The sequence below is a fragment of the Carassius auratus genome, unplaced genomic scaffold (assembly GCF_003368295.1).
Source record: "Carassius auratus strain Wakin unplaced genomic scaffold, ASM336829v1 scaf_tig00007414, whole genome shotgun sequence".
In the NCBI taxonomy this organism is placed as follows: Eukaryota; Metazoa; Chordata; class Actinopteri; order Cypriniformes; family Cyprinidae; genus Carassius; species Carassius auratus.
Window position 1 is genome coordinate 1 of NW_020523844.1, and position 27,650 is coordinate 27,650.

General features: G+C 36.8%; 1 protein-coding gene across 1 annotated transcript; it reads right to left on the reverse strand.

The window, feature by feature from the left end:
• Positions 1–79: 79 nt before the first annotated feature.
• LOC113071482 (EH domain-binding protein 1-like protein 1) lies at positions 80–22,693 on the reverse strand (the record flags this gene model as incomplete). The annotated part of the gene is made up of 13 exons (XM_026244836.1): positions 22,320–22,693; positions 17,771–17,828; positions 17,052–17,147; positions 16,357–16,410; positions 15,865–16,043; positions 15,635–15,774; positions 15,185–15,259; positions 8,769–8,828; positions 8,526–8,670; positions 1,196–1,442; positions 947–1,101; positions 787–835; positions 80–448 (listed from the first exon to the last, which is right to left on the reverse strand). Coding segments are annotated over exons 1-13 (1,731 nt in total), but the record flags the coding sequence as incomplete, so codon positions are not given.
• Between the last annotated feature and the right edge of the window lie 4,957 nt (positions 22,694–27,650).

Below are 27,650 nucleotides of genomic sequence, written 5' to 3' on the forward strand. Positions count from 1 at the left end.
TCAAACATAAAAATAAAAAAAATCAATTTTGAACTAGGCCCATCCAACCTGACTACTACAGTTGGTTGAAACGTTTTACCTCTGTACCACTCTGCTGTTCATGTGGTTCAGGCTCATCCATTGACTCTCCCCGCAGCTTTGATCTACGCTTTTTAACAAGATCTGCATCCTTGAGATGAGAAAAGGCCTTTCTGGGTGGTGCCACTGGAGGCTGAGTGGCCCCTGATCCTTGAGCCTGGTTTGGGCCCTGCGCTCGCTTCGTTCTTGGAGGTGGCACCAAAACACCAGCACCTCCTTTGACTTCCTTTTCAGGGAAGCTTCCATTGGTCTCTAGAGTGATGCCGCTGCTCTGGAGCCTTTCGGCACAGTAGCGAACAGCGGCTTCAGAGTCGGCTTCCTCCCTCTTCTCACCAACAGCGTAACTGGATTCGCTGCTGTTCTTCTCGATCTGTAATGACACTGAGCTCCTGGCCGGTGAAATAGGTGCGGATCTGGTTGAGATACGTCATCACGATGAGTTTGTCAGGCACTGCCAGCAGCACCATGTCAGAAGGCTCTATCAACCTAGAGATGCCCAGTTCAGCAAAGCCATCCAAACGCCTATGAATAACACAAGGAAATATAAATGTTTTGCTTTTTCCTGATTCCAGAGTTAAAATCATTAAGGCAAGTGCACAGCCTTGTCATTTTAGTTGTATGGTTAAAACTTCAACATACTGTTAGACTTGAAATATAAGAACATTAAACAGTGAATCAGATTACAGTCCAAAAAAATTGGTGGATCACCTTCTTGTTGTTGCGCTTAATGTCATATGGATCCAGCATTTCATAATTCCTAAAGACAGAATGAGAAACAAATAAACTAAATACTGAGTAAGACTAGGTTGTTAAAAATAGGTCAAATACAAACTGAGCTTTATGCCTTCTTCTGCATAAAAACACCCACAATTTATCTTTATGGAAGTGATGCAGGATGGCACAGAAAGCGAGGCCGTTTCTCCATGAGGTGCTGAAGTTTGATATGCGGACGCCTTTGTAACCTTGTGTGACCTTTTGGCACCATTCCAACAGAGACTGACTGGAATTCACCAAGGTCCCAATCTAGAATTAAAGGCAAAGACAAATAAACTACCTGCTTGTTGATGACACTACGGTAATATAATCAATATAATTAAAAAGCAGCAGATTTAGCAACCTCTGTTTCACTGGTTGGTGATGTGTGAGCTGTGGAACTTCCCTGAAGGTCTATGGCATCTGCTGCAGCTCTCCGTTTATTACAAACAGGCACTGTGGGCTCATTATTGGCCTTTCCTGAAGCCGTACTTTGACTGGCTGATGAGGAACTGGGAATGGAGGCATCTTCTGGTAAAGAGGCACTTGAACGTTTCTTCACACGAGGCATTGGCACAGGATGACTGGAGGAATCTTCAGCTGTTGCTTGTCTAGATTAAAGATATAATTTTTTTTAACAACACTGATTTATACATTCAAACAAACCAGTATAGTGAAAGCTATTCAACTCTTATAGATATTCTATCTCTCAGGGCTAAAAATAAATTCATATTTAGTTTCAAGATACATGACAACAAAATCAAATTTGAATTTAAAATTTAAACAAGCACCAATTTCTTCACCTTTATCATATATAATCATTTATTTATTTACATTTTGCACATTTTTCATAAAGACAAACAGTTGACATGACATTTAATGAGTAAATTAACCATAAACATCCATTGTTTTTGAAACCCAAAAATCAAAGAAACAATATTATTGTTCGAAAGACTGTTAGAGCACCTCTGGTGACCAATTACTACACTTTAATGTCTACAGTACAAATGTGACAACAGTTTATCTACAAAAACTTACCTAAAGACATTTAAGATAACACCTGTTTCATCTACAACCTCTCCAAAATGCACAGCACTCTTGTCTTTCTCAACACATGGATATTTTTCAGTTTGTTGCTCTGTTCCCCTTTTGTCCTCACAATGTTCACCAAGTGGAGCACCAGTCTTGGGTTTTTCACAAATATCGGTCACATCAGATTCTATCTGCCCAACATGTTCAATACCAGACTCCTCCAGGCTTTTTCTGTTTAGCTCTACTTCATTGGCACTTGAGGGGGTGGAATCCTCAAGACTCTCTATCCCTGCTTCTACCCTCAAGTGTGTAGCCACTTCAACAGAACATTGATCATTTTCTGAGATAGGAAGCTTGGCTTCTTCTGAGACTGCAGAGTAAGAATCTTGAGGTAAGCTGGGAAGGTTCTCATCAGAGAACTTGTCATTGAGTTTCTCTGAGTGGGGAATTGGGACAGGCATACTCGTTTCACTTGGTCCTCTCTCAAGGACTCCTATGTCAAGTAAATCTACAGGAGGTAGTAGACACCTTGAGGGAACAGTGAGATCATCTGGAAAAGAACCACTGAGACGTTTCTTCACATGTGGCATTGGCACTGGCAGACTTGAATCTTGATGGTATTCTGTTTCCAAAACAATATTGTCTGAATCTGCTTGAGATGGAGGGTTGGATGCAGGGGCTGGAAGAAAATCTGGAAAAGATGCACTGAGATGTTCCTTTACACGTGGCACTGGGACTGGCAGACTTGAATTTTGATGGTTGTCTGTCTTGTTAAAAATGTTGTCTAAATCTGCTTGAGAAAGAAGAGTGGATAAAGGGGTTGGAAGAGCATCTGGAAAAGAAACTCTGAGACATTTCTTCATACGTGGCAATGGGACTGGAAGACTTGAATCTTGATGGTCCTCTGTTTGAGGAGCAATGTTGTCTGAACCGGCTTGAGATGGAGGGTTGGATGAAGGGGCTGGAAGATCATCTGGAAAAGAACCAACGAGATGGTTTTTTGAGCGTGGCACTGGGACTGACAGACTTGAATCTTGATGGTCTTCTATTTGAAGAGCAATGTTATCTAGATCTGCTTCAGTTAGAGGGGTGGATGAAGGAGAAGGAATATCATCTGTAAAAGATCCACTGAGACATTTCTTCACACGTGGCATTGGGACTGGAAGACCAGTGCATTTGATTCGCATTTTCACTTCCAGCGCCTCAGGAACATTCAGATCCAGTTGTACCTGATCTTTCACATTCAATTGATCACCAGCTTGAGTCTTTCTTGTGTCTTCAGACTGAGACATATTTGTGATGACAGTCGGCATTGTGCTCTTTTCTTCAAACTCTCCACTGGCTTCATCAACTTTGCTGGTTTGAGCTTTACTCTTCTGCCACTGAGGACCACGTAATTGTGTTACTGTGTCTTTTTGAGGCATAAGGGGAACATTTTCTCCACTGTTTCTGTGAAATGATACTATCATTTCTTTGGGTGTGGGGTTCTCTTTTGGGTTCTGGTGAACAAATCTCAATTGTGGATACTTTCACCACATTTTCAGAAAAAGAAGCACTTTTCAGTGGGACAGGTTTATTAATCAAACAATCTGTTTCTAAAGATGGACCATTATCTTTTGTAGCTGAAGTGAGTGCTCCACCTGGCTGTACATTATGTGATGTTCTCTGAGAATAATGATCAGTTTGTTTTATGACAGAGAAGTTGCTGCTCTGAGCAGTTGGCTTAGCTGGATTGGAAATTGATGTTGATAACCTAAATGTCTCTTGAAGAATGTCTTTCTTAGTCTTTCTTGGTGCCACATGTTCTTTTGAACCTGAAATGGTCTGTTCTGTGACAGTTCTTGGGTCATGAGAATTATTTGAAGACAGTAAGGGCATAGGTGGTTTCTCTGCATCCAGCAATTCGTCCTTAGTCCGTTGGATGAAAAGAGAGATGTCTTGGACAAAATGATGTTGTGGCCTTAAGAACAAAAATACAGTAACATTTATTTTCTGTTGACATAATGAATGCACTGACTATCCCATGGCACTTATAAACCACAGTCAAATACACTTTTAGCAAGCAACTTTACCACTGCATGAAATTCTGTCTTCAGAAATTGCACATACCTTTACAACATGCAACCAAACACAGCAACTTTGGCAATAAAAGCACAAAAGTTCTCAGCTTACACTCTTAGCATAACAAATACATGTCTTTCAATATGGAGTGTGTAATTTCTTTTCTTTAAAACATGTTCTCTTCCCAGTTTCATTTGCAGATACAGCGGTACAACACTAAATAAAAATAGTGGCGTTTTCAAAAGAGTTTCAGTCTGCTTAAGCATTTCAACTTTTTTCTGCATTACAATGCCATGGTTTGGGGGCAAGACAACCCATCTAGCCAAACAATGGAAGTTAAGTGGCTAAATGAAAGGGCAGTAAAAGTGTTGCATATCTCGACACAATCAATATTTATGCAATTCCCTTTGGTGCCACTAGGGTCACTGAATTACACACTGCACCTTAGGGCAAAAGGCAAAACTAGACCCATGGACAAATATTTAGAGAAACACACACACACACACACACAAAATAAAAGCCATTTCAGTGCAAAGTGTTTGCAAATGTGAGTTGGAAAACAAAAAGAATATAGCCATTTTGCCGTTTGCAGGACTTGCAGTTTGGGTTTGATTGCAACACTCCTGAGGAACTCACTGTTCCTCTAGAAACAGTGTGGCTGACAACTCATCCTTCAACATTTTACATTTTGTCACAATCTCATTATCAGCTTCCTCTTGAACAGTATTAGTACACTCCTGTATCAAAGAGTCAACATCTGTTTTGTCCTCCTCCTCTTTAGGTATCTCATGAAGGTCAGCGTCCGTTAAAGGGGGCCACTTTCTCATTAGGCAGAATTCTTAATCTTCAACAAACCAGCTTCAGTCTCTTTTGATGACAGTGATGTTTCTGAACAACCACTAACCAAATGCCACATGTAGGGTTCAGCAGAATCAAACACCTCACACTCTGCAGTATCATGACTTTTACTTGCCGACTGCTCCCCGACATGTTGCTCTTCCAGAAAGAGCTTCTCCTCATGGTTTTCAATACTGCTCAAGGATAATTCAATAGTCAATATGGTCTGTGATGCGATTCACATGCACCATGCATGTATGCGTGTTTTTAGACACAACATACAGTGGAATTATACAATAATGTTTGTGGAGAAAAAGTCAGATAATAATCAGGTCATAAAAAATCGTGTTGAGCCATGTTTTATTAGATAATTTCGAATGACACAACGGGTGTTGTCTTTACATGAACAGGCTTGCATAAAGCTCCCATTAAGCCTCAAAATGTCAAGAAATAATATAATAATATAAGATAATTACATAATATATGTAATATAACTAAAGCAAAATAAACGTGGCCTCAATTCATGTACAAAACAACAATGTCAAAACAATATATTGCACATGCAAGATAAGAACACAAATTTAGTTCTAAAAGTGTCCAAAACACACACACACACACACTCAAAACATGCTATGTAACTCACCCTTCAGCCAAGGGAGTCTCATGGAAAAAAAAAAAAAAAGAAGAAAAGAAAAAAAAAAAAAGATACATATTCTGTGCATACATTGTTCAAGCCACACTCTAAAAGTGGGTCTCTTACCAAGTCCTGTTATATCCAGTGTTTGATTTCTTTCTGATGCTATGTATTGGGTAAATTTGGCTTCAAATTCGCTGTGTTCTTGGGTTGGACTTGGAGAAATTGCATTTGTAGAAGCATCTGGGAAATCAGGAAGCCTTGTTTCAACTGGGGAACATGGCACTTTACTGAACAGGTTTCTGAAATTGGTGAAACCTCTGGAGAAGCTGGGAAGACGGTTGTTTTTGTAGGACCACCTACAATAAAAGAAACCATAGGGCAAGGGTGCAAACGGTTGACTACATATGGTTCTTTATGGAGATAGAAACCCTCCACTTTAACCTGAGGTAGAGGGGGGAAACCAGGTATGCAAGCTTCTCTTGGGCAGGTTGGTACTAATGCAAACATCCTCTGCAAAATATATTTGTCTATTTCTTCATACGGAGCTGCCAAATTAAACTGGACAAGCAACTCTGATCTTGTTCTCAGCGGCCTCTCCAACAGGGGCGTTTCATCTTCAAAACATATTCCTGCGTTTACTTGATGAGAATCCCATGATTCTTGAAGTCTTTGGAGAGCAGTGATGAAGATCAACCATACTGAGAGGAAGTGTAGCTTTGCACTTAGGTTCGTATGGGAATCCTGGTATTCTTGCCTTTGGTGGACAGGTTGGAGCCAATGCAAACATTATTTTAGTTAATTCACTGAGCCAATCTACTCCACCAATAAGGACAATAGGTTGATTTTTAAAAGATATATTGCACAATGTTTAATTTTCAAAAGACCAATCTAAATGTTCTCTATATATCCTATAACATTAGACTTCTCCGGGCAAGTGGGTAGGTAGGATGGATACGTAGGTGCCAAAGCAAACATTCTATGACAGTTTTCTTTGCATATTTTCTCCATGTTCAAAACAACAGGGGGTTTCTTTAATGGATTTGACCACAAACTGAGTGTACTCGAAGGCCAGTAGGACATCTTAGGGGTCTGGATGTGAAATCTTTGTGCAAAGCAGACAAATGTGACTTACGATGTGGTCTAGATGGAAAGCCTGGAATAAATTATGCTTTCATGGATGTTGGTGCCAAAGCTATAAACTTGGAGTCTTTTTCATCTTTAATGGGGTAAAAAATACCAGTCTGTCTATCTTTCAATAAATTCCAAAAGATTACCGTTTGATCATCAAAGTACTCCACTGCTTCATAAACCCTTAGAGAAGGACATCCAGGGATTCTAGAAAGCACCGGAGAGGATGGAAGGATCTCTACCATATTCGGCTCTGCTTGGGTTTCAGGGACAGAATTTGGCATTTGTATAATATCTCATTTGCAGGATTGGAATCATCCCTCGATTCTGACTCAGCAATTGTAGACTCTTGAAGACTTAATTCTACACATGATTGAATAAAAGTATTTCTCCACTCTTTGATGCAGATGTGAAATCAGGAACAAGTTTTGAAGATGAGACTGTGGCCACCATCATTACAGGCATCTCTGAATACTCAAATGGGCCCTCAATGTGTAAAATTGGATGTGTGTTAGGAAGTTCTTCCAATAATTATGTTTCCATGCTCAGCCACTCCTCATGATGCTTTTCCTCTGGAATTGGGGTCTGTGAAGAAGTGTCAATAACAATGGATGTTTCTGGAAAATATATATATATGGCCTCTGTGGGTGTCTTAGCAGATGGAAAGGCAGGAATTCTTGTTTCATTTGGACATGTGCAAGACAGGGACACCATATTTGACTCATAGGGAGTTTTTCCAAGTTTGGAAATAACCAAATATTATTTGTTGATTTTTGTGACTCATCCCAAATTATACTCAAATCAGTAGGCCAGCTGATTACGTCTGTTTTGCATATGCTAGACAGTGCTGTTGATGGACATCCAAAAACTCTTGAAAACAGAGGACATGATGGAAGAAGATCTACCATGTTTGGGACACACTCTTGTTGCAGTCCTGTAGACCAATCTTTAGCTGTTAAAAGGACCAGACTACTGGGATCTCCGGTAGTATCGTCTTCTTTCTTAAAAGCTTCAGCAAACTGTTCTGGTCCGTCTTGCGATGTACATAATACACCTTGATCCACGTCATGGTTTTCAATCAGAGGGACTCTGTAATTCTCAGAAGGTGGAATCTGAGCACATATGCTTTGACATCTGAGAAAAATTATCGTATAATCTGATATAAGATGTGAGGTTGTATGACAATTCAAGATGATCTGACTGCATGCATCGTTCTGTTCACTGGCAGCCATTTAACTGATTCAATATACGACTAAATTGTCTGTTACACCTCACATGCTGTGCCTAAGTTTTCAAACCATCATGCATTAATGATATTTGAGGCATAGATGACCCAAAAAATGACAATTATGGGCTGGCCTTTTGCACTTGTATTTCTGCTAGTTGAATGTTGTATTTATGAGGAATCATCTCATCTTCTGTCTGCTCATGTGCAGCAGAGTGTAAAATGGCCAGCTCGGCAGGGCTCTGTAAATTTTCTTATTGATTGACCTGGACCACAGTTAATGGGCCGGTGAATGTAAGGGCTGAGCAGGTTCGGTGACAGTTTCAAGGGCTGTGTGGGAGGGTACTCTATCTGTATCAGACAGCTCTGATTTTGACACCTCAAAATGTGTGACACCAGTGACAGAAGATGACTTCTGGTCACTAGGAAGCAGAGAGCTCATACTCTCTGGTCTAGGAAGAAAACACGTCAGAACTGATGGAGAGTGCTGGGATTACACCAAGAACAAAAAAACATTCCGTTTGAGTCCACACAATACAATACAATAAATAATATATTAGGTTGTTACAGTTTCATCCAAGTTTTCATCCAGAGCCAAGTGTTCTGTGTTCACACCAAAGTCACCCATAGAAGTAAATGCAACACTCAAGTATACCAGATATTGAAATCAAGTTGTCAGTGCTTTGCTGCTGTCAGCTAACACTTGTTCACTCCGATGCACTTGTCATTTACACCAACCAATCAGCAACATTCAGTTATCTACATATTACTCACCCTTTTGCAGGCCGCACAACCTCTAATCCAGAAACAGGCCGTTGCTTGTCCAAACTGCTGTTTGTTCTATGGTTGGCTGTACTGATGACTCCGGCTCTGTGAGGTTGGGGTTCATAGTTCTGATGAACGTCTGCATCCTCATCAGCTGAAGAAATATCCCCAGAGATCACATGAGAATAACTAATATGCCAAAGAAAACTCTCACAATGATTAGCTGTTAAAGCAGCTGTAGTGTACTCTTACCAGAAGACACTGTATTGGGACATTCCTCCTCCGCTAATACACTTAACTGTCTGTGTTGCTCTGAAATAGAAATGTATAATGTTTCATTATAATATAATAAATCTATAACAACATATTAAGCACAAATTCAGCATTCTGACATTCTGCTGTGGCATTATTATTACCATATGCCAACGGTAACACAGAACGCAATATGAAATATGAGGAAGCTCAAGCCTCATACATGTTTGTTAAGTTACAAATCTCCTTCTAAGATCAGTATTTTATCAAATTCATGCAAATCATACAGGCTACATGTATCTAACTTATCAATCTATCATCCATGTGTCTGTTATGATACATATAACATCACTCACTAGACTCGAGTTTAGTTTAAAGAAATCAGTACATTTATTCAGCAATAATACATTAAGTTATTTGTATTTAAAATAAATGCTGATCTTTTGATCTTTCTATTAGTCACTGTCTTACAAGAAAATTAAGTAGCACAACTGTTTTAAACATTAAAAATAATCAGAAATTGATTATTTAAACACCAAATCAGGAACAAAATTGTTTATTATAACATTAACAGTTTTGTTCACGTGTCCTCCAGGGGGCGTAACATCATAACATTTAAGAAATGTGCAAATAATATCTTATCTGAATGTCAATGATAATCTCAGTTTTCTTTTACAAAAACGCGTCCCTATTGAAACTTCTGTATGTTTATGGAAAAAGTAACCATTCAAAACACTATAATGAAACATAAATATTGTTTAACATAATGCTGTCTTAATGTAACTGTGAGTCAGAAATACTGACAGTTGAAACTGTTATAACTGTTATGATGGATGAATTCAATCCACTGGGAAGAATGGAATGTTTGGCTTTCCGACTCTGTACTGTTATGCAAGAAATGTTGGGAGTGTAATCTAAAACAGATCTCACTAGCTCAAGACATGTGTAAAATCTGTTCTCTGTTATCAATTCAACATACAACACACATATTTACAGCAACGACAAGATGTAGAATGAGAATGAAGCACAGTTGAAGGTTCAGACCAGCACATGTAGCTGTGAGTGAGTCAGTGGAAGGGACTGAAATGGAGGCAATGGCAGGGGATGCAGTGGAAGTTTGGGTATAAATGTGGGGGTCAGGGATCATGGAAGAGGGTGAATGAAGAATAAAAGGAGAGGAAGAGAAAGGAGAGGTAGGAGCATCTACAGGAAGAAGGGCTATTGGCCTGTGCCCTTTAGGGTCGAATCACTGTTGGCACAACCTGATGTCTCCATTCATACATTCTGGATGTCTGAAAGTTGACACTGACCAGGATAAGAAAGGAAAATGACAGAAAAAGGAGAGAATAATTACAAAAGAAGAATAAGGGATGAGGAGATGAGTGCAGAGAGGAAAAAAAATCTGAAGGGTTAAGGTTCACCCCAAAATTATTTTACTTTTATTCAGGCTCATATGGAAGTAAAATAATGACGTGTGTCTTTAAAAAAAACCTTCTGGTGAAGCTGACTAACAGCTGATGGAGATTATGCATTACCTCTTTTCCTACAGTTACCATATGTGCAACGTAGCCACTGAATTCACATATATGGAAGTGAATTTGTAGAGTAACAAAATTGTCTGTCGAAAATTATAGGAGGCTTTTTTTTATATAATATTTTGGAAATTAACGTGAATACTGCTGGATTTTTAATAATAAAATTAATTCAGAATATGTTCATATCTTAAAGGGGGGGGTGAAATGCTATTTCATGCATACTGAGTTTTTTACACCGTTAAAGAGTTGGATTCCCATGCTAAACATGGACAAAGTTTCAAAAATGAAGTTGTACGTTTGAAGGAGTATTTTTGTTCCAAAAAAACCTCTTCCGGTTTGTCACAAGTTTCGGAAAGTTTTTTTCGAGTATGGCTCTGTGTGACGTTAGATGGAGCGGAATGTCCTTATATGGGTCCTAAGGCACTTCTGCCGGAAGAGCGCGCGCTCCCGTATAGCACAGCACTGAGAGCACAACAGACTTCACTGATCAGAGCGATTCACTGATCAGAGCTAGAGCGTCGCGAAAAGTCACAAAAGAAGTGTGTTTTTGGTTGCCAGGACAAGACAACCCTGCACAGATTACCAAAAGAGAAACAGCATTAAGGGACCAGTGGATGGAGTTTATTTTTACAGAGCATCAACGGAGTTGTGCAAGTGTTTTTGTTTGTTCCCTGCATTTCGAAGATGCTTGTTTACAAGGCCCAGTTTGACGACGGATTTGAACATCGTTTATTTCTTAAGGATAATGCAGTCCCAACGAAAAAGGGTCATGATCTTGTGTTGGAACCGCAGGCGGTGAGTAAAACTGCTTCAAATATCTCTGTGTTGTGAACTTACCTATCGGCGCGTGAGCACATCAAGTAAACAACATGCGATGTTGTCAACAAACTGCACTTTCCACAAGTACATCTTAAAAAAAAAAAAAAAAAAAAGACGACATAAAGTGGAACTTAGTCATTTTCCAAAACCGCTAAGCAAATATATACAGTTTCAGTACATACCACATAGAGACGCATTTGCTGATGCTGCTCTTGTTAAATTTCAGCCTCTGGGTCTGTGTCACAGCTTCCAAACGCGAAAGCCTACTGGTGCTCGTGATTCTTTAGCTCCGCCCACACGTCACGCCTCTAGGCGCTCGTGTTTTTCCGGGAAAAATCGGTACAGACTATCTTTCTCTTATAAATATAATAAAAATAAAGACTTTTTGGAGTTAAGAAGGGTGCAGTACTACTCTATAGGTACTCAAGATTAACAGGATATTGAGTGAAAACGAGCATTTCACCCCCCCTTTAAAGGAATAGTTCACCTTAAAAAATAAAAATAAAAAGCAGAAAATGTACTCACCCCTCAGGGCATCCAAGACGTAGAGTTTGTATCTTCATCAGAATTTGATGAAATTTAGCATTACGTGACATGCTCACCAAAGGATTCTAGCAGTGAATGGGAGCCAACACAACGAGAGTCTAAAACGCTGATAAAAACAACCCAATAATCCACATGACTCCAGTCCATCAATTAATGCCTTGTGAAGTAAAAAGCTGCATGCTCGTAAAAACAAATCCACATTTAAGACATTTTAACTTTAAACCAATGTCATGTGGATTGCTGTATTGTCATGCGTCATGCTTTTTTTTGATGATCAGCTATCTGGACTCTCATTCTGACGGCACCCATTCACTGAAGAAGATCCACTGGTGAGCAAGTGACGTAATGAAGAAACAAACCCATCTACAACTTGGATGGCCTTAGGGCGAGTAAATATTCAACAAATTTTGGGGGTAAACTATTCTTTTAAAATGTATTTAATTTTATGAAATAACATTTATTAATTTAGTGTTTTATACAATACATATTTCAAAGCAGCTTCACCTTAATTAACAGGAAAACTACTTTCCGTCTTATAAAATGATATAATTAATTCAATTTTAGCTGTAAAGTAGCTGTACTAGAATTGAAAGAAATTCACCCTTATTTGACCTCCAAAGGGTCTTTTTAAAGCCAAATGGTTTGGAACATTGAATAATAACAACAAGTGTTAAAATATCAACATCAGCCCCATGTACTGGTCTCAGTGGCAGAGGGCATGCTCGTAGGTTTTGTAAGGGCGGAGCCTGGGTCAGCCAATGAGGCGCGATAGATTTTTGATGGCTATGCAGGTACAGGCATTGGACCATGAGGGGAGGAGCCAAACTCAAAGGAGGAGGGGTCGAAAACACAAGAGGAGGAGTGTAAAGAGGGAAAACTGTGAGGTCTCCAGGTCCTGCTATGAGCAGCAGAATGGGTGGCTAAGTCAGGGGAGAAAACAGTAAGAAAGAAAGGAGAGGAATAGAGAAGACGACAGAATGGAAGCAAGGTCAAGCAGTAACAGTAAAGGTAAAAATGGAAAATGTGCAAATATCAAATAAGCAAACATACATTACACAGATAATGCAAGCTACAATACAATTATTTATGAGTTATAGCAACTATCTTTTAATGATTTATGGGCAATACTCATTACCTTTCTGGGTTATATCATGTAGAGGAGTCTGCTAACGGGACATGGAGGACTGAGCAGAGGAAAGAGAGAAGGGTGTGCTAATCCCAGAAAGAAAAGAGAGAGGCGTCTGGTGAAGAACTGCACCGCCCTCAGCAGAGCGACTGCTCTCCAATAACTCAGACCTAGCAAGACCTCCAGACGGCCTTTGAGTGACCGATAAATCAACTCGAAGGGAGAAGGAAAAATTACATAGAAAGTAAAGCTACAGCTTTTTGTAAATTTGTTGATGTGTGTGTTTAAAAGGAGGCAAAAACACTCCTTAGATTGAGGTAAATAAGGTTTATTAGATCAAGTTGTGACAGGGCAAGAATGGTCAAAGTCAGGGGCAGGATATATAGCTAGTTTGAAGAAGAAATTCACAGGGTGCAACAGCAGCTACTATGAGGACCAGGCTGTTGCTTCCTTAAACATCAGCCTTATATCTGTTGTTTTTAATGAGCAGTTGTCCAAACGTCAATTAAGATTCCTTTTAATGAATCTAGAAGTGAAGTATGCTCAAAAGAAAAAAATTATTCATTTAAAACTACATTTAAAAATAGCGGTCTCAGAATTTCAGGCGTACATTCAGCATGCAGATTCAGCATCAGAATAACAAATTTGGTTTAAAATACTCAGCATGTGAAGTAGTTGCAATTGCAAGATATATATAGTCAGTTTACAAGATGCACTAATGTTAAAAACTGTTTTTTTTTTTTTTTAAGAAATTCATAATTTTATTTAGCAGGGGCATAATATTTATAAAAATATTTCAGAAATCATTATAATATGCTGATTTGGTCCTCATAAAATATTTCATATTATTATAATTATAATATAAATATTTTATTTATTAAAAGTAAATGCATTGATAATGTTAAATGTTAATACAGGAAGTGGAGAGGGGCGGGGCAGAAGGGTCAAGAGCGCTGCATGATGACAGGGGGCGGTACTGGAGAGGAACATTAGGCGTAATGAAGGAACAGCTCATCTGTACTGGTATAGAATGAGCTGAGAGAAATGATGATGATTATGGAGAAGGACAGACAAAAACAGAGGAAGTTAACGTGGATGTGTATCTACAAAAGAGTTGGGAGGTAGCAGACAAAAAACGCAGAGAGACAAAGAGGAACTCAAATGAGCAGGGAATAATTCAGAAGGGAAGAAAATGAGTGAAACCAGGAAGAGATGCAGATCTCAGATAAACTTTCTCTCACACACACACACACACAAACACAAACTTGTTATGACCACTGGTATGCTGAAGTCATGAGAACGCATTATGCAATTTCACCCACTTTCTTACAGATTCAAAACAGGCCAAAGAATCCAGTCGATCCAAATACAGATTAGCAACACGAGTAAGAAAGTGCATTAGTTGTGTTAACCTTATTTCTAGTATCTGATACAACATCAAACAATTATAAATTCAGTTTGAAATTGTTTTTGTGATATTCATCATCTCTACTGTTATTTTTTTTATTTTTTACTTTTAGATGTTTCCACAAGTTTAAGTAGTAAAATTATGTTACATTTGCACAACTAAAGTAATTTACTCTTGATTGTATAATAACAATAATTATAATATTTACAGAGGTGTAATGGTGCCAGTACAAACACCAAACCTGTACAAAGGCACCCATGGTTCACGTATAAAATAATCTGAATATAACATATACACAATAAGAAATATATAGAATAATATGTATATTTATGTATATCAAATATGTATATTAGTATGTGCATGTATAAATGTAAATTTTTATTGTTTTTTATATATATATATTATAATAGTTTGTACAAATGTTGTGTTTGTGTGTGTGTGTGTGTATATATATATATTTATGTGTGTGCTTGTTTGTTTACGGTATATATAAATCCTATGTAATTAAATAATGTATATAAAGAAGAATCATGCAAAGAATAATCTTTATGCATAAACATATATATGAAAATGTTGAATATTAAATAATTATTAAATTAATATAATCATACACATTAAATGTAACTGAACTAAATTGTCCAAGTGCATTATTCATACATTGGTAAATTTTGCTTTATCATAAGACTTAATAAAGGGGCTCACTGAAAAACAAACAATGCAAATGAATAGTATCAGCCAGTCACAGTGTCACATTTTTCAGTTAGCACTATCAAGGTTCAGTTTTCTTAATCAGTGCTTCTCCAGTTGTGATGCAAGTATTTACTAACCTGAAACCATTCATGATATAAATTGAGCAGTGTAAAACTGTAACACCCTATGGTACTTCATTTGAAAATTATCATACCAAAAAAATCTAATGTTAATTCCAGTGTAAAGGGAAGAAAGAGAGTGGAAAAATAAGCCAGAGCAGTCAGTAATCTACCTGTGTCAGAGAAACCTGTGTCTACAGCAGGTCTCCAGGCCTTGTCATGTATTCTCCTAGCTGGAGGAAGAGGAGCTGACCACACACAGAAAGAACAGAGCAAAGACAAGGAATGAAAAAGAAAGAGACTGTTTGAGAAAAGAATTCTACAACATGAAAGAGAGATAATATCATATTCTCAGATTCTGTGTTTGTCATGACCAGCGACTGTACCTTTAAATCTGTAATACAGCATTAACTGGGGCAAACATTAATTCAACTCAACACAACCAGACCACTAAAAACAGCAAACAACCACCAGGTTATCAACATCTCCACCAAGTTTCATAAAACCAGGAAAAAAAACTAAAAATATCCTTTTCAGAACAGGAAAGGCCTGTTTCTAAACTTGTTTGAGCGTCAAGGTTTCTAGTATGTGTACTTAAGGCTGTGAGTGAATGTCAGTATTACCTATTACTGCTGTGGCCATTTTCACCGCTGCAAACATTCTTTTGTCCTCCTCTTCATCGCTGTCATTGAAGTCCTCCAGGTTTCCAATGTCAGACGGCTTCAAACTCATCAGACTCGCCAGACTTTGCATGTCTTCATCACTGAATACACATCACAGGATACAGTAAGACAACTGAATGTGTCGTCTGCACAGATCTAGAGAAACACATGTTGAAATCATCCGAACTCACGTAGCTTTGCCCTCCTTCAGGAAGACACAGGACAGGGTGAGTTTAAGCGTGGCGTCCAACACTTTGACAGACAGAGGCTTCAGTGTAAGTGTCAGGTCAAACTGAGCCAGGGTCGCGCTCGTGTACTTCTTCATGTTCACATCCACTGACGCTAAAACTTTTCGGTGGCCCTTTGTTTCCTGTTGGGATGAGATGGGGTTAGAGCACAGTACTTTCAAACCGTAGCGTACTGCCAAATCCATGAAGCCATCGCAACATAATTCAAATATGCTGTCTTCTGATAACAAAATATTGCAAAAGAGCAATACACATAAAATGTTCCTGACCCGTTTCTGTCACAGCACTCATTAAACAGAGAAAAGGAGTCAGGGAGTGGCCCACACTTTTTTAACCAAAACAGATATTCTTTTGTGGTTGAGGTTAGCAAACAGCTAAAATTGCTATAGCAGCACCTTTAATAAACAGACTGAGATTACAGAGTACAAGACTCACATTTTCTATGATGAAGGTCCAGTCTTTATCCTCAAATTCATCTGCATTTGGATCCTAAAGGGAAATTTAGGACATGGATTATAGGGCATTACAATAATATGACAAAATTCATGTTTTCAATTTACATTAATTTATAAATTGCAATGTAAGTCGCTTTGGATAAAAGCGACTGCTGAATGCATGAATGGTAATGTATTTAAGCACCACAGCACAAATTATCTAAATTTCCTATCAGTCAAAAGTTTAGGGATGATTTAATTGTATGTTTTCGAAATACATCTTCATAAGACACAGCAAAAACAGTAATATTATGAAATATTATAACAATTTAAAATAACTGTTTTCCATATTAATACATTTTTAAAATGTAATTTATTCTTGTGATGCAAAGCTGGATTTTCAGAATCATTACCCCAGTCTTCAAAATCATGTGAAAGAATTCTAATTTGGTGCCTAAAATTTAAATAGTTGTGCTGCTTAATTTATTTATTTTTTTTAAATATGATTTTTTTTTTCAGGAATGTATTATCAATAGAAAATGTAAAAGAACATTATTTATTTGAAATATATTTTTTGTGCATTTTTTTTAACAATATAAAAGATTTAATCAATTAAATCACTGCTGATTATAACTAATCTTACTGAAACTTTTTAATGGCTGCATTCATGGAATTGTTTTTATCTCTCATATTCACCTTAAAAAGAGTGACAGTGATGTCCACGCTCTCGGGAACCTGCCAAACCACAGTCCCCCTGTATGGGTTCATGATACCTGGCTGCCAGCCATGAAGCTGATCAAGACAATGACAATACTGCTGTTATAACAGCTGCTGATAGCCAGTCAGATAAACATATCTGATGTCTACACAATGAAAAAAAAACTAAGTCTTAACATGAAAACTGTCTGGACGATGATTTCATGAAAAACAAATCACTAATAATAAAAGGTAAAAAAGGATTCATCTATATTAATGCAATCATCCTACTGTATTTGTGTGTTGAAATTATTATTGCATCACCAATCAGTTCCACCAATTGATTTCTGTGCTAGGAGTGAGTACTTGTTCTTTCCATTTTAGTAACATTTTCTGTGTGGTTACTTATGACACTAATATGCTGAGATGTATTGTCCTCCTCTGTAAAATTGGTAAAAATTCAATTTAGAGAACATGTCCAGACTTTAACAGCAAAATGCTATCCAATCATATTCTTAAATGAGCAAAATAAATAAATAAATGTAATGTTCTGCACTTACATTTGTGCTCTAGCTTTACTATTCCAGTAGCTTCTAGAACATTAGAAATTCTAGATGAATAAATGTCAAGGTGCAGTAACCACAGCCATATCTTTATACAGTACTTGAAAACCATAAACGTGGTAACAGTAACACTAAAAGACCACATCCTCCTTCTACCTTGCTGCAGATGCGTCTGTTTCGTCTGGTCCAAACCACTCGTAGTTTGTCTGGCTGCCTATGAATGACAAATAACACAACATAACATTTAACAAAGCAGGAAGATCATAGCTCCTGTTCCACACTGAGAGCACATATAAAACACTATCAATCCGTTTGTTTAGTGAGCATGTAAAGATGCATGAAGCTGTATCACACACCTAATATTCCCTAGGGAATTGCTTTAAGGAGGTTAGTCTCCATCAGCATGAAGAAGGTGACTATTATCATGCGCACTCAGTTTGGTTATTAGGTCACTGATCTGACCCACATACAGGAAAACATTAGCTGGCTTTACTGCGTGGAATGCTGGAGCTTCTTTAAGATCAAGTTACAATCATTTGTTCCTGTTCTTACAGGCTAACATTATGTAAAATGAGAGAAATTGGAGGAAAAAACAATATGTTTCTGCTAGTTAAAAAAATAATAGAAACGTATCATGACAGGTCAGGCCAATATCCAACACATATGACAGATCTTAAAATATGTCCATTCTAACATTCTGGAGAAGCACAGCATAGCTGAAAAATAAATTAGACTAAAGGGGTCATATCATGAGGAATTTTGAGATAAAGGAGTTCACTGTACTATGAAAACATACTGTAACTTTCGTCCAAAAAGACATTGTTTTATTGATCCAAAGCTACAAAAAGGATTCATTCTACACACTTATACAACTTTCAGACATCAGACAGATGAATACTTGACCACCCACATTTAATTGCCAACAAAATCTATTCTGTATAATTAATATCAATGAAATGGTTTTTGCATCATATCTGATGCATACATTTTGCATAAATTATGATGGGAAAAAAAAACTTTTTTTACTATAATAAATGGAGCTCAGGTAAAAAAAAAACAAAAAAAACATAAAATAATATTAATAATAACAGCAAATATATTACCTTACATAAACAAAAAAAATTACCTTTTTTTAAAAAAAGGTTAATGTCTCATTTTTAACTCTTTTTTTTTTTTTTTGGCCAATTACCTTTATGCTAATTCTCAGCAGCAATGCTTCCATGATTGTTCTGAACACATACAAAAGAGAAAATGTCTGCACTGCCACTGATAAAAATGTTCATAATTGTAATGGTAAAAGACTGTAAAATGCTAAAGAAAAACCTGTTGATTGGTTAATGGTAAATTCCCTTATTCTACACATTCTACATGTGGCTTTCTCATTAGAGTGTTTTTTTATGGTTGTCAGTGTAATATAAATGTACAAAACAGATTTTAGTAATTCAATAGGCTGGTATTTTAACATCATATCAGTTGAAGTATACATTGTTTTACTGCATAGTTAAGTTCAATCAGTAAAACCGAAAATGTTACTTCCTTATTTGTGGCAATTCTGGCAACCACAGCTGCCTTTTCTTACCATAAATTTCACAATTCACTGTGAAACAACACAAAAGTGCAAGCTATGACAAACCATACACTATTTATATTTGCAGACGAATGCTACTTTCATATCATGCCGGTCGTTCTTTTAATCTTGGGATATAGCTTAAGCTACAAGACTTTGCCATCCCATGCAACCCACCTGTAACATCCATCACTCAATATTACATCTGGAAAAGTGCTGATCAGTCAAATAAATGGGACATGACGTGCTTCTATAAAATAATTTCCTCAAACTGATGAAAAACCAAATGATGGCAGTAGATTATGTCTATGTATGTTAACGTGGCATTTGAAGTCATAATAAAGAAAAGGAAAGGTGGAGAAAGAGAATCGTGGGCCTCTGGGTCTCGTATTCCAGGTCAGTGTCAGAGCAGCTGCGGGAATGGATGCAAGAGGCCAAGTGATGTGGTGACAGAGTCATGGGGTCCACACGCATTGATATAAAGCAGCTGAAGCACAGTGCTACATCTATCTTACTGCATAAGAAGAGAATCAAGTTTTATGCACAAAAAAAAACTCTTAAGATTTGAGGTACTAGATGGTGCAATGTTTAAATTTAGTAAAACAAGTAAATGTTACACATAGTCTTTTTAAAAGATAACCCAGTTCAAACACAATGATCAGAGATTCTAAAAGTTTCATTTGTAGACAGTCTTGTAACACCGACCACATTTACATTCATGAACTAGCCCAATAATCAAACAGCTGTTCTGAGGTCAGACATTGTTAAGTCATGTGACTACACAAGACACTCTCTTAACTCTTTCTCCGCCATTGACGACGAGCTATCTCATCATTTAGAAGACAACGCTTCCCCGTCAAAGAAGAGTTTGCACGGCTTTTAGAGTTCTCACTGTTATACACTAGAGGGCGCTATTACACATCTTCTGAACGAGTACAAAACTTCCTGAACAAAAAACACATGTGAACAGGTATGAAAAACTAGGGATTTCATATGTAAACAGATGCACATGATAAATAAGATGATCTTCAGCGAAAGACAGCATATAAATGAAACTGATGATCCAGGAAGCGGTATATGGCTGTGCAAGCTTTAGAGATGTTGATGGAAGGGATTTACTGGATTTATGCTTTGGCAATCTACTAAATATTATTCAAATGTTTTTTTTTTGCTCACAATTATAAATTTTTATGAAACCTACCTATATTCAAGTGTTGATAAAAATGAAATGCTTTAGGCTAGAATAAAATATTTATTTGTTTGTTTAAAAGTAGAGGCTTTGATCTTTATTTAGATGTTTTGCATTTTCAAATATTCATACAGCAAAATATACTGTAGGCCATCAAATTTTTGTGAACGTCATCAAAATCACTGGCGGTGGATGGTAACTATTTTCAATTTATTTATTTTTAATTATAATTCTGTTTCAAAAAAAAATTTGTTCTTTTGAACTTTCTATTCATCAAAAAAACTCTGAAAAAGTATGTCATGGCTTCCACAAAAAATGTTAGTAGCACAACTGTTTTAACCACTGCTAATAATAAATGTTTCTGACTAAGCAGTATCAGAATGATTTCTGAAAGATCATGTGACACTGAAGACTGGAGTAATGATGCTGAAAATTCAGCTTTGCATCACAGAAATAAATTACACATTAAAATATATTAAAATAGAAAAGAGATATTTTAAATCATAATACTATTTCACAACATTACTGTTTTTATTGTATTTCTGAATAAATAAATGCAGCCTTGGTGAGCAAGAGAGTTCAAAACCAAATCTTAACTTTTAAACAATATTGTATAAAAGGCTAACAATGCACTGTCTCAAAGTGAACATGTTTCAGCAAATAATAAAAGGCATGTCTACACCATAGCTCTGTCTGCTTTTTAGGCTCAATGCTTAAGTTTATTTTTTTTTGATGAATACATAAATAAAAATGTAAAAAAATTAAATTAAATAAAAACTTTATCATTCCAGCCATTCCACATACTTCAGATTCTTTCTCTTTACACTGACTCTATGATAAAGAGTATGATCCTTCTACTAACACTGTTTTGATGGAATGTTGATTACCACAAAAGTCCACTGATGTTTATGCACATTATGACTGTCAGGACGATAATACACTTTCAAGTTTGCCTACAATGCAGGAGCATTTATTTTTTTAAAGGGATTACTGAGATAACTGCATCGAAATTATTTTGATTCAGATTTAGATGACTGAACTCAACTAATAACTAAGCAAATAAAGGACAGCAACGAAGGAAGACAAAATAAGGAACTCTCCTTACATATGTGTATCTAATGGAAGGTCTGTCTGGACTTGCACACACTACCAATACAAAGTCTGACACATCTGACTGAAGATTTATGAAATCTCTTGTGATCTTAAAATTCATCTTATCTAAATGCTTCCACGTTTGAATTTAGTTTTGTATACAAAAATGAATATGAATGAGTTGGGCAGTGAAATAAAGGGAAAAACAACCAACAAGTGGCTCAACTAGCACTCCTACAATAAAAGCATCCCAGAGTGCACCTCGTGCACTTTAGAAAAAATGAGTGTAGAGCTGCAATCTAGATTAACGCTAGCAAATTTGACCGAACTCAGATATTTTTTTAAATATTGAAATGCATATAATAAAAGACTATGTGCATGGCTGCATGGAAATAAATGGCTATACTTAGTAGCTTTGTTTATCAACAGCTGTAAGCTCCCATCAGCGTTAAAGGGAAGCCTATCACATAAAAAAGTGCCTAATGAAGCTGGTCTGTAGTGGCTAATGCAAGTGTCCATTAAGATGCGCATCAAGTGGAACCATTAAGATCTCATTGTTCGGGAGAACTGAAAGTAAAACGGAAGTATAAACGAAGCTAGCAATGACAAAACTCACTAATACAAACAGAAAGGTGTAAACGAGCCCTCATAAACTGTCCGTTCTTGAACTATAAAGAACCACAACGAGCAGTAAACTACACTGAAACCACACGAATGGGAGCGTCGCGTTCTCATTTCATAGCGTCGCGTCGCTCGCTCCACTGGTGTCACTACGTCAAACGTAACGATAAACCTATATGATAGTGTATAACAACAATAGTCTACGTGACACCGAAACGAGAAATCGTATTTCTTACCACTTCTTAGTGCACTCAACGGTGAGTTCTTGAAAGGACGCGGCGAACTGGAACTTCGACGCTCTTTTGCCAGCGCGCTGAAGTCTCTTCCAAACCGATGTCATGATGACTGCACTCACATGAGACAATTCCTCACAGAAGAGACTGATGGATTAAAAATACATCGGGGGAATTGCTGCGTCACTTCGCCTACCCCCGGTGTTTCAGGGATGGCCGCTCCGCTCCGCGCCGCCGCCTCGTTCACACATGCTCCAAATGTCAAAGTGAAGTCTTCAGAAGACAAGCGCAGACAGATTGGAGGAAGCATACAACCAATCACTTGAGCTGAAGCGAACCGACACAGCCCTTAGAATGACCGGGAACAGAAATGCTGGGTCACCAGTCTATACAGTCAATGCATTAATCCAATGAAGTGTCATATTGGGAAGTATATCCTTATTTGTCCCTTTAGTTTAATATTGAAAGGTTATGGATCGCGTAAAGGACCTAAAGGGGTGGGCACTGGATGAGAAACAGCATTATTATTGTTGTATCAAATCCTTGTTGATGTACTAGATAAAGTATGTAAGATTGCACATTTTAGTTCCTGGTCTGAACATTTTAATATTAGAAACAGTACTAATAGTAATTAGATGTCTGATATATTTTGTATTTTTTTAAGCTATCTCTGGATATAATCAGAACGAGAAAATACTTTATTGTCAAGTGTGTTTACACAAGCAAGGAATCTGTCTTGGTGTCAGGAGCTTCCAGTACAGAAAGTACAAACATATAATTAAGGTAAGAAAAACACTATAAATTATGAATAACAATAGTCATAAAAATATACAGAAAATAAAAATGTCCATAGACAGAATGTGCACATGTGCTATTTACAGAGGAAGGTATGAGTTATTTACAGATGTGCAGTACTGAGTTGTGTTATGTGTTGTTCAGGCGGGATATGACCTGGGGGGGGGGGGGTTGGGGGGGGGGTCCAGAGTGACTTTCTTAGCCTTTTCCTCAATCTGGAGATGTAAAGATCTTGGAGGTTGGGTAGAGGGGCACCGATAATCCTCTCAGAAGTCCTGACTGTCTTTCTTGTCTTCTGATGTCTGTTTTGGTAGCTGAACCAAACCAGACAGTTATAGATGAACACAAGACAGACTCGATGATGGCAGAGTAGAACTGTATCAGCAGCTCCTGTGGCAGGTTGGACTTCCTCAGCTGGCAGAGGAAATACAGCCTCTGCTTGGCCTTTTTCACAACAGAGTCAATGTGATTGTACCACTTCAGGTCCTAAGAGATAGTGGTGCCTAGGAACCCGAATGACTCCACTGCAGTCACAGTGCTGTTGATGATGGTGAGTGGGGGGAGAGTAGAGCAGGGGGGTTCCTCCTGAAGTCCACAATCATCTCCACAGATCTGAGAGTGTAAAGCTCCAGGTTGTTAAGACTGCAACAGACAGCCATTAAGCAAATTTGTCTCCGAAGCTCTGAATTTGGCCTAATTTATTTTTAGAATAGAAATGTGTCCTCCCACAATTCTGAAAACAAAACATTAGATAACCAAATAAAATAATTTATTAATAATAATAAAGATTTATATTTTGAATAAATGCTTTTCTTTTTATTTTTTTATTAATCAATGAATCCTGAAAAATTACAGTTTCCACAAAATATTTGGCACCAAAACTGTTGCCAACATTAATCATTCTAATAATAAATCAGCATAATGGAATGATTTCTGAAGCATCATGTGACACTTTATACTGGAGTAATGGCTGAATTCAGCTTTGCATCAGAGAAATAAATTATATTTAAAATAGAAACCATTATTTTTTATTGCATAACATTCTGCAAGATTACTGTTTTTTTTTTCTCTGTATTTTTAATTTAAAAAAAATGCAGCCTTGATGAGCATAAGAGACTTCTTTAAAAATATTACAAGTCTTACTTATCCTTATCTTATTTTATATATATATATATATATATATATATATATATATATATATATATATATATGTGTGTGTGTGTGTGTGTGTGTGTGTGTGTGTGTGTGTGTGTGTGTGTGTGTGTGTATATATATATATATATATATATATATATATATATATACACACACACACACTGTAAACTTATTTTTCTAAGTTGTAAATAAAGATAAATTGTGTACATATTACTTGCTACTTGCTGTTTCTTTATAATTGTGACATTTACTAGCAATTTCTAAGTGAAATAGTTTTTACAACTTTTTTAAGTGTCTATTTATATGTCTAATACATTTAATAATTAATAAATTTCAATATTTGTCTAATAAATTGTTTAATATTTTTGCTGTTCATTAATAGTTTTGTGCTTGTTTAATAATCTAAAAAGACAAAGGCTGTGTTTTCACAAACTACAATGTGACAACATGCCCTGCCATTGTCAGCATGTAAAAACTAACTGTAAAAAATATTGACAGGAGCAAAGAAAATGTGATACATAGCACAGATCACCCCTGCTGGGTAAGGTGAAGAAATATTTCATTTTGCTTTCTTACCTTGCAGTTTGTCTTGTTGAAGTGAATGGAGGTTGACAGGGCTATTCAAAGCACTCTGTGGAAGGTTAAAGGTCACCATTACCTCATTTGCAAGCAGTTTTTTCAATGTGCTTTAAACAATAGAATGAAACCAATGGCTAGTGTCAACAAAAGTGGGATCTTACTTTGCATTACTACTATAACTGATACAGTTGACTGTTAGTTCTTGCTCAGTACGGTCTGTTTGAACTAGGTTTAGGTCTGGCTAATATAGCAGGTAGCCCGATGTTATTTTATTATGACCTGAGACCAGTTTTGTAGACATCATAGCATCATTTTGATTATGATCTAGGCACCTAGAGCTGAATCAAGATCAGTATGAGTGAGGCAGGCTGAAACTTGCCCCTGCTGATCAGAGTTAAGCTTTAGCAGGTGTGGCAAGTCCAAAACCAAAAGGAAGCATTATAAAAAATCTAAAGCTATGCTTTGTCAAAGTCTTTAAAAAGGACGACCAGATCCAAAATAAACCCACCAAGATCCTCTACCCAAACCGACCAATCAAAATATGATTCAAGCTGGCTAAAAAGTCACGTTTCGATGAAGTTAACTGGTTTTTCAAGCTGCCCCTGTCTCTCATTACAGCAATTTCTCCTCTCTGGAATATGTGACCAAGTGTCAATTTTTGAACTTGTCCAAATGAAGTTCTTAGCAATGCATATTGCTAATCAAATCTTAAGTTTTTATATATTTACAGTAGGACATTATTTACAAAATATCTTCATGGAACATGATCTTCTCTCAATATAAAGATTTTTGGCATAAAATAAAATTTATAATTTTGACCCATATAGTGTATTTTTGGCTATTGCTATAAATATACCCCAGCGAATTAAGACTGGTTTTGTGCACCAGGGTCACAGAGTTAATTTAACTAAGTCATTTGAATTTGTTCATCAAGCCAAAAATAACAGAACACTGATAGAGGGATCAGGAAAGCGAAGAGACAGAGAGATGTAATATAAACTTACAGATCTCGAATAAGGTTCCTGATCAAAGCTGTACACATCCTGTTAGTTGAGCTTGTCGTGGTCTCAGTACTTCCTGTTTTCCTGTGGCATTGACCTCCTCATGCCCAAGTACCAACGGCAGGAAATGTTCTAAACGAAGAAAAGCCTGAACAAATCTGAATGGCATTGATATATTTCTTAAAATACACCACAGTTTCATCACTAAATCATTTCAGCTATGAAGATCACTGCTCATAAAATGCAGCGCAATTATTTTCAACACTTCTTTAGAAGCAAATCAGCATATTAGAATGATTTCTGAAGGATCATGTGACATTGAAGACTGGAGTAATGATGCTGGAAATTCAGCTTTGCATCACAGAAATAAATTACATTTTAAAATATATTCAAATAGAAAGCAGTTCTTCTGAATGGTAATAATATTTAACAATATTACAGTTTTTACTGTACTTTTGACCAAATAATTGCAGCCTTGATGACCATAAGAGTCTTGTTTCATTCTATATACATTCTATAAGAGCACAATTTGAACATTAAATAACATTAACTTAATTTCACAGTAAGATAACATTTGATAATCTTTCAACACACATCTCTTGGAAAGTTACATTGTGTTACTGTTACCCCATCTGTTCAGAATCAAAGATAACAGTGACAAACATAGATAAGCATGTAACACCTGCTAACTGTCAACCTAAATGAAAGAGAAGAATACAGTGTAAAAGCATTAGGAACAAAATTATATCAATATACCACATGCATCATGTCAAAAACAGCTTTAATATATTAAAATGTTAATTTAAACAATCGTACTTATTCCCTATTTTTATCCTATGCGTTTGCTATATTTAATCCTGATTTGTTGTTGTTGTTGGCAGCTTATTAAACTGCCGTTTAATTGAAATGACTAAAACTGTGATGATGTTTCATTCCCCAGCACTGCACCAGCTTTTGGGGTCTAACTTTACTTCAGTCCTGACCTACATACAGCTCCTGTAACCACATCAACAGATCTCAGGAGGAACCATTTCAACACACAAACACACACACACACACACACAATTAGTTTCTGAAGTGGTGAAAAATAAATACTATGTAATTTACTCTTTTTATACTTTAGGACAAAAGTCCTGGGTCTTTGCCTTGTTTAAAACCCACTTTTTCCTTAGTAGAAATTGAGAAAGTTTAAGCCAAACAAAACACATGTATATAATAATCATGCTGATTTTCTTATCATGGTATTTTAATTTAATCAAAAGCCTATGCAAAAGAAGCACTAAGCACTTAAATGTACTCTCTAGCACAAACCGTCTACTGCAGAATTGAACAGTAAATGACTGAAGACAATAATTGAAGAATATGACCTCACTGCAAGGAAAGAGGCGGAGCCTGTGAAGTGCGTTTATGTCAGACAGGCAGAGACATCAGCGCTGGGCACAGAGTCACTGTCCCACACACATACACTCACACAGACACACACACCTGCACCCTCCCTGCTGCAACTATGAAGAACAACATGTGAAACATCTGCATCTCAAATAAAACAATAATTAATTGTTGCATTTCATACACGAGTCTGAATGTTTGGGCATTCTTGAAAGATTAAAAAAATCCTGACATTAATTAATTTTGACTCATTGGATGATTTTGAAGTTAAACTGTGTCTGTATTGAATTTCTTTACAAAACCTAAATTGTAAAGTATTGTAAATTATATTTATTTGTATTATACCTTTACCACTTAAAAAAATCTATCTGTGTGTGTGCGCGCCCATATATATGTATCCAAACATTGTCCAAAC